Raw genomic sequence first — 12,604 nt, forward strand, 5'->3', positions numbered from 1 at the left:
ATGTTTACCCAATGCTTGTAAGCTTCGATCATAAAATGCAGAAGTGAGCTCTTATTCACGTCCTACATCAATTTCCTAAGCATCCTCCCTTTTCTATTATTTCTAGGTTTTCAACGACGACGTTCGAAATGACGTTATTCTTACGATGATCATTGCGTGCAATTGCAGGCGTAAGCATTTGCAACCGAAGTCGCCACTTGAAATTGAATCAGAATTACCATACACGTAGTCACTGTACTCGATATCTAATCACAAGAAACAAATATCAAAACAGGTGACTACTTACTATATTCTAGCAGAAATTAAATCAATTAAGTATTCTTTGCTCATTGATTGAAAAAGCGTATTGTTTAATGTGAAATATTGGTTCGCTGCAAACTTTATTTCCCGATGCAACAGCTGAAGTGAAAATTGTTCGAGCTAGAAGATAATGTAATGTTAGACAACGATCACATTGTATAATTATCATTTACCTCGACTTTTATTTGTCGGTCAATCGTGCAATTCAACAACGCGTGTACGAGATTCTCAGCTTTTTCGATCTGCAAAAGAGTTTACAAAATTATCTAGAACCTAGAACATTCATTTTTAAGGGAGGAAATTCAAATTCCTACCTCGTTCGTAACTTTGGCCGCTTTGGAAGTTAATAAACCAAGAGGATACAGCATAGAAATTATCTAGAGCAAGGTATTTACTATAATCACATAATCCACGCCTACATTCCGAACCGTGATTGGTTCAAAAAGGTAGTAAACGTTGTACAATAATATGTAGAATATAAGAGAGAGTGTAATCAGGATGGGCAAAGAATAAAATCGTGAAATTTCATTGGTAATGTCACAAAGCTGACCGTGAACGTCTCGAATTCGAACAACAAGATGAATCTTTGAATAGCTAACAAACACATGTCGAGTCTCAAATAAAGTGTTAAGTGTAATATCACCAAACTTAGATCGATAAAAATCTTGTATAGCGCAATTTATGTTTATAGAAATTGCATTCGTCAAACTAAGCGCGGAAAAATATTGAATAAAACAAAAACTCACAAGAATTGAAGGATGAAACAGAACTGTTAAAGGATATGATATCGGTAACAAAAACAGAAACAAATAAACTGAAATTAAACAAATACACAAAGGACAAGACGTAAGAGATGTGTTTCCAATTCAGTGGTTGTTTTAACCGGCATAAAGCACCCTCAAGATGGATCAAATAATTTCCAATTTTTAGAAAAGTTGATTCATTTATACAATAATAGAGTAAAATCGAAAAAATTGCAAAGCTACCCAGCACCGCTTGAGAAATTTCAATGATTCGTGTTACAATTGTCGTGAACGCATATTCTGCATTGTATATGGTTGGTAGGAATATGAAATTCGATGCGATTATTAGACAGCTGAAAATAAATTATAAAATACTCCAAGTTTAGAGTCAGTGAAAAATACGAGGTTTTCCGAGCAGTTTTTCTTCAAAGCCCTTCGGTTTTTCAAAGAAATCGTTGCAAGTCCGACGAATTTGAAGAAAGGTAAAAATAACAGAGTCACTCGATACCTATTTTGCGGCTAAAAGGGTTTGTTTGGCATCCTTTTATGCTCGAAAAATGAATTTTAAATACTCTCAACAATATACATTTTCACTTATTCGTAAACAAACATGGAATTTGTAGACAACACACTTTATCTTCTTCTTTTGTGTATGCAACAACTAAATATCGCTTTATTTTAAATTCATTACTTCTGTGTTCCAACACTTTCATTTTTTCCAAAAAATAATTGTTCCATTTCTAGTGACATAAAACGTAAGTGCAACAATTTTACGATTACCGTCTGGTTTCATAGCTCTGTATGAAAAACAACATTAAATATTAAATTGTATCGCAAGTACATGCGATTACTTTGCATGCAATAAACTTGATATGCTATTTATTACTAGTACTGCGTACACGATCGATACTAATTGAACAAATTTCTAGCACTTATAAATATAAAGATTACGATGATAGAAATCATATGAAAAAATTTATAAAAGCTCTAGAAGAGCCATACAAATCTACAGTAAGTTTTTTATTCAAAATATTTGCTTCTTGACATTTGAAAGAAATATTTATCTCTTTAGTAACTATGATATTTCCTTAATTATGCAACATACTTATCCGTTTACTTTTTCAAAGGATACGCAATAAACCTTAACATACTTATTAAAAAAGAACATATTAACTAACTAAAGATATAGGGTAAAACTTTGAACAGAAAATATTCATTTACCTTTTTCGTTTTCAATACACTTCAAAGGCATTTCTTCGAATTAACGTAAGAATAAATAAAGTGTACATAAAAAATAAATGAACAAAAGTAAGAATGGTTTCTTCGTCATTCGACAAAAAAGAATACACCAATTTGTTTTTATTAACAATATCACCTTTACAGCATTCTTTTTCGACAAATGTTTACAAAAGTACATTTATGTTATTAAGATAGATACTGTGCTTAATTTAGATATAATATCATTACAATGAAACAATGAACGAGATTAAACTATTATTGTGTCTTGAATTATAAAAAGTACTGAATGCAAATAAATATATCTATTTTTTTCTATCTTCAGCTTGTATAAAAGTGTAATTTATAATTTTCATTGTAACATTAAGCAATTGTAACAATAAGCTACATTAGTTCAAAGAACTTTTACTCTGCAAAATTTTACTCAAAATGAATATTCACCCGCTTCAAATTGCCTAGAAATCTTTTTCTCCAGAAATTTAAAAATTACTATTTTTCTAATTTGTACAATTCAGTAATAGTAGCAGCTTTGTGAACACATTTGAATTTTTAGGAAATGTTTAACTCATATACACCAACAATTTGTATAAGTGAAATAACGTGCATCTTCGTTTTATTCAAATGATTGTTCAAATTATGCCTTTAAAGTGCCATGAAAACGCAATTAAAAATGTGAAGCATTAATTTTAATAAGTGTTATTGAAATTTTGGTTTGAAACTAATAAATCATGCAATCAATTGTAAATCTCTACAACATATTACGTCTCTGATTTTTGCATATAGAGGAGTATTGCAATTTCCATTTTTTCCTTCTTTTATATATACATTGGTATTTGATGTTACGTAAATAGACAACATTAGCACAACATTAGCGAAACGTTAAAGAATGAAGATAGTATTACCTTCAGAAATATTTTTTTCTTTTTTGGTATTACTTAACGACGAAAACGGAATTGTAATTATTAAAGAAATGTTTCATCAGATAGAGTAAATAATTATGTCTACTCTAAAATGCTTTATAATTAAACAATCTTTTTAACATTTTTAACAGATTCGAGAGTGTTCATCACTATAGTGGGCTTTCTGATTATAGTTATTGCCAGGGACATGAGTTATGATAACAAATTTACTAAAGAAGACCCATTAAATAAAATATGGTCAAAATTTATCCGAAAGTGCTATTCTAGCGGAAAAGAGCGAATTTTTTTTCAACTTTAAGACACTCATGTCGTGTAGTGCACTAAATTAGTACAAAAAAAAATTAATTATAATTTTCACATTGTCAGATACAAAATGTCACTATGTTACTTGGCCTCTGACTCTTTTGTAATTTCATTCCATGTAGGCACTTCTTCCGATTTAACTTCAACAGGTGCATCTGTATCTGGTTGACTACCGCTCTCATCAGCAGGTAAATCTCCTGATATGACTGCATCTATAAATTTTATTTTTGCATTCATAAAAATGCAAGCCCTCTTTTAACAAACAACTTTATTTTCTACATTAACTTAACATACTGATTACTGCGCTGTTGTGTAAATATATTAATAGAATTTTTACATATCAAATAACTAACTTATTTAATAATCGAAACTGACGCAGTAATCAATATGTTAGACATAATTACGAATTTATATATTTACCTGGACAAGCAGGATCAGACATTAGAGAAAATACTTTTTCTTCAGACATATCCTTTGTTAATTCTTTAAAATGAACCACTTGGTCGGAAAATGATTGCCAAAACGATTGCCCTTCGGGTATGGTAAACATAGCCTGTATATCGTTTAGTGAAAGATAAGAAATAATTATATTTACATATTGAAAATATACAAAAAAGAAACAAATAGATTTTAACATAAATCTCAAACATAATCATATGACAGATATTTTATGCATGTACAAGTCGTGTATAAATTACATACGCATCTGGCTAAATATGATTACCTTAAACTTGTTGTATATATGTTCAGACTTTTGTCTAATTTGTTCTGCCTTTTGTTTGAAAACACCCTACAAATAAATTTTTAGATAAAATATAAAAAGATCATATACTAAAGATTGTATTTTATTCTTCAAAAACCAAAAGGAAAAAGTATAATACCTCCTCTTCGTCGCTTAATTTCCAATCGGCTAAATTGCCAATATATCGTCTCAACTGAAAATTGTCAGTAGTTCAATTAGGATTACAGTGAATTAATTAACACTAGAATGATAACTGGTATTTTTTTTACCCTTTTAACAGTTCCCACAATATGTGGATGTTTTTTCAACATCAAAGGATCAATTGAAAGAGATAACATATCATCCATTGCCTGCAAACACTTATCCGGATATGCTCGATCTAATCCGAGATTGGATTTAATTTGAGCATCCAACTGTAGAAGTTGTGCTTCTATACGAAGCCATCTGAAATTAATACATCCATATTAAAGGTCTACAAATTTTGTCAAATTCATATTATTTTTACTACCTCAGTTTATTTGTTTTACGATGAAGTGCTCCATCTTTTGCTAATAATCGCTTTTCTTCATCTGGGACATGTACATTGAAATCCAAACAATCTTTCACTTGTTCTGGTAAAATTTCGCCGCTTTCCAATTGTGCTTTTAATTTCATGGCATTTCTAGCAGTAGACCAGTCCCATTGTTTTTGAGCCTTATCACTTTCAAAAGATTTTGGCTTATCCATGTCTAATTTGATTCCTACATATTCGCCAGCAAATGTTAATGCCAATAGAAGTCGTCCCGGGGCATCCGACGATGCGGTACCAGAAACCACAGTACCTTCTAATATAGGTGCTTCACCTAAATTATTTTTTTCTGTGTATAAAATATATAACGTTTAAATGTCAATAATTTAATATTAACCATATATGTGATTTCTCTATACTTACTTTCCACAGTAGCTCTTTTTTTATTCACTGCACTAGGTGTTACTTGGTCGTTAGAATCTTCAGTTTTAACTTTAGTACGACCTCTTCCATGATCTACAACGTGTAAAATACTTATTAACAAAAATTGTAACAAAACGCTATGTCTAAACAAAGGTATTGATATGTACCACTTTTATCTGTTATAGCATCTGTCTCTTCTGAACTTGAAAAGTCAGCAAACCGTTTGGGCTTAATTTTCCTACCGCTGCGGCTTACAACTTCTTTTGGTGATTCCTCTCCTTGAGAATCCAATGCTTCTTGTTTCACTGAATCACTTGTAGATGCAGATAAAGACTTCGCTTTCCCACGTCTCTTTTTAACCTCAGGTGTATCCTAATTTTTCAGAATTTGTTTATACTATATAACATAATGCAATGCTGCGAATTTTATTCTTAGAATAAAAATTGTATATAAATGTAAGGAAAAATCGCACAAACTATTCAGCCTTAATAAATACTTGTCGGCAGTTCCTAAATTATTATTGGAGTACTCAATTCAATAATTGTTTTCTTATACAATATTGTAATAATGAGTAAAAACTCCGAATAAAATATCATATGCAAGATTAGGTATATAAATAATTAAATACAAAAATATATTACAGCAGCTGAAACGGACTTCCTTTTCATGGATTTCTTTTTCTCCTCCTCATCAATAACAAGTCCTGTTTCCATATCACTATCTGCGGCACTAACTGTTGGTAAATTTGTATCACCTTCTTTTCCTGCTCCTTCGCCAATTCCAACTTCTTCAGTTATGGATAAAAATTAATATCTTATATATATTTAAGTTGCATATCATATAATACTATATTTACCTTTAAGATCAGCAAGGTCCGATGCTTTATTTTTGTCATTTTTAAGTTCTTGTTCTAATTGCAATAAACCTTCATGAAAAAACTTTCTTCTAATTGGTTTACCAAATCTTGCTTTATTCTCTAAATAGCTATACAACTCTTCTACTTTGCATACAGCTCTAAAATTAAGTATTTAAAAATCTTAATGCTTTTTTAAATCTTATATATAGTTATATATTATATTTGTATAATTTTATATACGTATATATATATACTTTACATTATTAAATACAATAAGACATTATAAAAATTGCTACTTACGTTTCTCCTGTACCATAAAAATAAACACTATACTTTGAATTTTTTGAATTGGCATCAACAACTTTTTCAACCTAAAAAAATGGAGATTAATGATAATACCATGTTATAATATGTTCTTTCTAACAAAAAAATTGTAAGATATATTTACATATGTATTTCGAAGAAGACTATATACGACTAAATAATTTCTTTCACAACATAATTTGAGAGTAATGTATTGATATCAATATTATGTCTCAATACGCAACAATATCCAAACGATAATGAGTTTCAGGTTAAAAATGTTATTATCACTAGTATTCATGATATAAGTCCTTGTCATTACGAATTTCAACAAAATTATTAAAAAGTAATTGTAAACTGTATAGCTGAACTTACTTTTGCTGGCCACGGTGGATAACCTCGAACTTTAGCAAAAACTTTGTCACCCGCGAAAAATTTCTTGTGGAGCTTCACCATGTTGTCCGCAAGCTTTTCCAAGTTGAATGTTAAACAGCAAATATTATCTCTGTTCCTACTATACACGACGTACAATAAGACTGATTAATTTTTAAGAAACATTGAACAAAACATCGCTAAAGCCACCATTTGCACAATATAATATAGAAAACACGCAGAATAAGACGCTGCGCGCCAATTCACGAGTCTCTAGTTACGAATACTAACGAAGCTGGACAATGTAGATTGAAAACTCCTAAAGTAAAGTTGAATCTCTCATTGGTTGCCCTCGACAGTATCGATGGTACACAAATAAATTATTTCTCCCTTAAAAATTCATTATATTGCTTTTTTAAATCATTTAGCATATGAAGAAAGATAATTGATTTTATACATAAGAAGATTACAAAAATACCTTTTTCCATATTCCTTGTGAAGTGTTCTATATTTATTGATTACTGAATTTCTAAACGAAGAAATATTTTTTATATCTAACATCAATAAAGGACAAATTTTAAATGCAGTTTTATAAATCAATTTAGACAAAGATTTTACGTGACATATAATATCATCAGTGCAAATAGTAAGTGTCAGTCGCATATTACCTACAGTCTACATTACAGATCTGATGTTTTACGTTGCCTTTGCGAACACATAAATGAAATACAATTTAATGGATACGGGTTGTCTGTCAAATGTATTAATGTTGATTCAAGATTCATTGTAAAAAAAATTTAATACGACTTCGCGGATATGTGCAATGTTTTTGTTGGTATCAAATATATTTTTCCAAAATTCTCAACTAAAATACTTAAAAAATCTATTCCTTAAAATGTAAGTATATTTCTTTTAATTTGCTTGTAATGCATTCTGCGAAATTTTTCTTTTTCATTTTGTAATTCTTCATTTTTTTTACAGCATGTATTACGATTCTTTTTATACAGATCTACATGCACAGCATATGCAATTGTGCGAAAAATTTAACGTTTCTTGTATTATTATATAGAACTATATTTTCGCGATTACTTCTTTTTCCTATTGTACTTTCTTACTGCTGTAATTATTTTTTATATAAAGACCTAATTCACACATGGATACCATAATTTGTAGCAATCACTAATATTTACTCTACTAATAAACTTCTTTTTCCTACAGAATAGAAATATGTAGTATATTAATATTTCACATGTGCATCTCTTTTCTCCTACTTATTAGCATGTATATAAATTATATAGATTCGAAATATTGAAGCAATTTTTTAATAAATCCAGTAATTCTTTTTTATTAAAATAACTCTTTATATTTTCTACTTTATATGTACAAAATTCTCATAATATGTCTATTACAATAAATATATTTGCATCGTATATAACAAACAGATGAATACATTATGCACATGGCAGCAATATATGATGTTGTAATCAAAGATGTCAGTTCTTGAGAAGCAACGCTTCCTTTGAAGTGTTCAAGTTCAAGAGGCCTGCTAAGGCACAATGAAAGCCATTGTATCAATTACATTGATCGTGCTGTTATATGGGATAAACTCAATACCCATCAGTGCCATTAGAATATGTGCCAGCAGAAAAAAAAATAATGAAAATTTTCTCTTAAAACAAAATACACCCAGTGTACCTGAAGATTTACTCAATGACAGTAATGTAATTCATACTGGAGTAAGTTCTGAAATATATTGCATTTTATATTGTATTATTATTCTTATAAATAATTTGGTTAGTAAATAAATTGAGTTAAAATTTTTATAGAAGGATGATAATATTAATTTTGAAAAATGTACTAATTTTTGCCATGCATTGTGGCAAGAAGAAAAGACTGTAAATGGAACCAAAATTATCATTTTATCTCAAGGTATGGATGAAGTGTTTTTTCATTCAATAATGTACAATGTATGATTATTATATCTTTTTATGTTTAACGATTTAGGTTGTTGGAAACAATCTGGTGAACAAAAATGTGAAACAACAGAATGCATTGCCCTTCAACGTTCTACTAAAGCACTGAATAATACAAAATTTTGTTGCTGTCATGGAGATTATTGTAATCTTAATATCAATAGTACTAATATCTTATACTCTGAAAATAATGCACATAGTTCTATTCCTGCAGAAGATAATCAACCAAGTAAATTTCAATGATACAAAGAATGTTCTATATTAATTTATAGTTTCATTATAATGTCTTTTACGAAATCTTGTAGCAACTGAATATTTGGAACAATCAGATTCTGGGAAATGGATTGTTATCATAACAAGTGTTCTACTATGCATATTATTAGTAATATATATTGTGGCTATAATGGTATATCGTGTATATCATAGTAATATGATAGCAAGATTGGGAAAACCACTTTCCTATACAGATCAGTTTATGGATAGCACGGCACTAAGAACTGGTACTTATACAGTAGATCATTTGAAACTTACAACAATTGTAGGTATGTTCTTTGTTAATTAAACCATTAATTTACGATAAAAATAAATATTTTTGTCTGTTATACAATGTATAATTTCAGGACAAGGACGCTATGGATCGGTATGGCAAGGCAGCATGGGAGATCAAGATGTTGCTGTAAAAATATTTCCTTCCCATTATCGTAATTATTTCCAAAATGAGAGAGATACTTATTGTCTTCCTTTTATGGAACACCCATCTCTTCTAAGTTATTATGGTTGATAATATTTTATTCTTAAATGATATTGTATTACTTATTTAAACATAACATTGAAAACTATACTTAATTTTTATTTAGGTGTTGATGAAAGAATCAGTATGGAAGGTAGTGTTGAATATCTTTTAGTACTTAGCTTTGCACCAGGTGGTACTTTAACAGATTTTTTAAGAACGCATACAATTGATTGGACCACATTTTGCAAAATGGGTCTTTCTATGGTGAAAGGACTTGCTTACTTACACACTGATATACATAAAAGTGGTAAGTCAAAAGAAACAGGATGTTTTAGAATATAATGAAGAATATTCTTTAAAAAATAATGAAATTTACAGATAAATTTAAACCGTGCATTGCACACAGAGACATTAATTCAAGAAATATATTGATCAAAGCCGATGGTACTTGTTGTATATGCGATTTAGGATTAGCAGTTCAAATTTCTGGTTCTAAATACTATTCAAATGGAGAAGCACAACATGCTGAGATAAAATCAATCAACGATGTAAGATGATAACTTAAGCATAAAAAATATAAAACAATTTAAATAATTTATAATTACACCTCTAATTTGTAAATTAGGTCGGTACTTTGAGATATATGGCGCCAGAAATATTAGAAGGGGCTGTAAATTTAAGAGATTGTGAAAGCTCTTTAAAACAAATAGATGTTTATGCAATGGGTTTAGTCTTATGGGAATTAGTTTCAAGATGCTCAGATATTTATGTATTAGGATCAGAAATACCTCCTTATAGACAACCATATGAGAAAGAAATTGGTCTACATCCAACATTTGAACAAATGCAAGTTCTAGTTTCTCGTAATAAAGCAAGACCTTTATTGGAGGGTAATTTAGTGGACAGGCCCGGAGTACGTTTAATTAAGGAAACAATGGAAGATTGTTGGGATGCAGACGCAGAAGCTCGATTAACTGCTTTATGTATAGAAGAGCGTCTTTCGGAATTACAATCTCATCGAGGTAAATTTTGTTATATTATAATATACATATGTACAAAAAAATAAATAAAATAAGAAAGAAATGATTGGTAAATCTTCAGTAACAATGCATTTCACCGATGGAAGTCCAATGGTAAACTCTCATTGTACTCTAGTGCCTTCAACCACAAACAGCCTTTATAGCGAATCTTCGTATCATGATAATGTTCATGTCACTCAACTTGCATCGCACACAGTACAAGACAGTTCGAGTAACGAAGGTGGCATTGTTGAAAATTTGGTAACATTATCGCCTTCTGAAAGCATTGTCCATGAACATAGCTGTAAGTATTTTATTACTATTGCACTGTAGATTTAAGAATTTATTGAATCCGATATTATATACAGAACTTTATTATATTTTAGTTAAAAATTCAAATGAAGTAGCAATATATAATCATACTCAAACACTTCAACCTTATCAAGGGCGAAACCCTTGTATGGAACGAAATTTAATGTTACAGTCAGATTCACTTGAAGATTTAGGGTGCAATGGTAATGTACTCGTTGATAAATCGATGAAACATGCGTGTAATGATCAGTACAGAATTGTATCAGAAGCACAAGGACTTGTTTCCCATGATTATTTGAGTCAACACACGACGCAACTAACCCAGCTAAGACCAGCTACACCTATACCATATGTTCAAAATGTTATTTCGGATGATGGTGCATCATCATATGGTAAAAGAAAACAGACAAACGTACATGAAATTTGTCCGCAAGATAGCCCCAGAAAAAAGTTGTTTGGATGGTCAAATTTTAAAAAACTACTTGTTAATAAAAAGATGTATCCATATAATAAGTATCAAATAGATCGAGAGGATTCTAAATCTAACTTATTGTCAAAACAGAACGTACAGATCAAAACTGTAGAGACTAATGTAACGATATCTCCAGCAGGGAAATATGTAAATGGTATTATTACAAAAACACCTACTTTTAGCCCTACGCTAGATAAGAATGATAAGAATGCTATACAAATTGGTAAACAGAAATTTGATAATGATAATACAAACACCCGACCATCTACCTTGCCCCTCGTAAATCTAAGAAATAAAAAAAGTGAAAATATCAGTAGACAGGAAAGCATCGATAAATTCAACGAAGTTTTTAACGTGGGATCTAATGTAAACGTATTAAAGGATCCTCATATGAGAATAAAAACGCCGGGAGATTTGCCGCCTTCTGTAAGAAAAATACGTGGTCGTGGACAATCAAGTGCTAGATTTTCTCTTTATGATGATCGTATGATGTGCAATATTTTAAGCGAGGAAGACGACCGAAGTGATAAAGCTATTTGGAATTCAGTACCATTTGGCATGGATCTTGGCGACAGCGATGACAAACATTCGTCGACTAAATTTAGTACCAAAAATGTTACTTGCTTTTAATCTAATATAGTACTAACATATTTGTAAAGATTTTAGAAATAAGCATAAACAGGGCTGTATTATAACTTCAGCTTCAATATGTGTATGTACAGAAAAATATATGTAATGATAAGTCAAATTTTATACTCTTAATGGAAATGCATTATGAAAATTCAAATATTAAAGAAAAGAAGGAAAAACAAATAAAAAAAAGACAACAAAATATACTCGAATAATATTAAGACATTAAAGGAGCTATTGAATAATTTACATTAATTACTTAGTCCTTATAAGTATATTTTGTGCTTAAAGGATCTTTTTCTTGCATAACAAATATCTATTCATAAATCTTATATCAATGTTAATATTAATGTTCCATACATTCAAAGTAGCAGCAAAAAGTTCATTAGAAATGTATTTTGATACACATAGTGAGTGTACATTATAATCCCCATTGTCAGCACATAGCTATCTTAAATGTTTATAATTTTTATGAATTATACACAATTATTCCAAGAAAATCGGTGTCAATTGTTTATAAAAATATACAATATAAGACAATTGTTCTTAATATAGAACTTTTTTTCTAAATTTAAATCTTATCCATATAATCTTTAAAGTTTAATGACATATATTTCTGAGGATTAGAAAAAATGTTATAAATTCTAATGCACAACGTGTTTTTTTCCTTAAACACCTTTATGTTTTTCACAAAAGGAAGATTATAGTTAATACATAAAAGTGCGCATTACAGCATATAATTACATAAAATAAAAGCAA

General features: G+C 29.8%; 2 protein-coding genes and 1 pseudogene across 4 annotated transcripts; 1 reads left to right on the forward strand and 2 right to left on the reverse strand.

Moving 5' to 3' along the window:
• Positions 1-123: 123 nt before the first annotated feature.
• On the reverse strand, positions 124-1,756 carry LOC117238662 (annotated as a pseudogene).
• Positions 1,757-2,044: 288 nt separating this feature from the next.
• On the reverse strand, positions 2,045-6,992 carry LOC117236937 (PC4 and SFRS1-interacting protein). Of its 2 annotated transcripts, none has more exons than XM_033500392.1 (12): positions 6,710-6,992; positions 6,332-6,402; positions 6,032-6,189; positions 5,817-5,962; positions 5,343-5,547; positions 5,176-5,268; positions 4,753-5,086; positions 4,514-4,688; positions 4,384-4,437; positions 4,227-4,292; positions 3,923-4,055; positions 2,045-3,714 (listed from the first exon to the last, which is right to left on the reverse strand). In XM_033500392.1, the coding sequence occupies exons 1-12, from the start codon at positions 6,788-6,790 to the stop codon at positions 3,584-3,586; spliced, it is 1,647 nt and encodes a 548-aa protein (XP_033356283.1). In that variant the 5' UTR covers positions 6,791-6,992; the 3' UTR covers positions 2,045-3,583. The 2 variants fall into 2 exon arrangements, with proteins under 2 accessions (XP_033356283.1, XP_033356276.1); XM_033500385.1 differs by having other exon boundaries at positions 4,753-5,101.
• Positions 6,993-7,411: 419 nt separating this feature from the next.
• LOC117236912 (bone morphogenetic protein receptor type-2) lies at positions 7,412-12,287 on the forward strand. Of its 2 annotated transcripts, none has more exons than XM_033500335.1 (11): positions 7,412-7,603; positions 8,149-8,442; positions 8,533-8,635; positions 8,711-8,908; positions 8,985-9,221; positions 9,300-9,455; positions 9,537-9,719; positions 9,791-9,960; positions 10,038-10,434; positions 10,568-10,735; positions 10,818-12,287. In XM_033500335.1, exons 2-11 carry the CDS (start codon positions 8,263-8,265, stop codon positions 11,843-11,845), a joined length of 2,820 nt encoding a protein of 939 aa, XP_033356226.1. In that variant the 5' UTR covers positions 7,412-7,603; positions 8,149-8,262; the 3' UTR covers positions 11,846-12,287. The 2 variants fall into 2 exon arrangements, with proteins under 2 accessions (XP_033356226.1, XP_033356221.1); XM_033500330.1 differs by having other exon boundaries at positions 7,413-7,603; positions 10,514-10,735.
• The last annotated feature ends 317 nt before the right edge of the window (positions 12,288-12,604 follow it).

The sequence above is a fragment of the Bombus vosnesenskii genome, unplaced genomic scaffold (assembly GCF_011952255.1).
Source record: "Bombus vosnesenskii isolate JDL3184/JDL3185 unplaced genomic scaffold, Bvos_JDL3184-5_v1.1 scf7180000013264, whole genome shotgun sequence".
Taxonomy (NCBI): Eukaryota; Metazoa; Arthropoda; class Insecta; order Hymenoptera; family Apidae; genus Bombus; species Bombus vosnesenskii.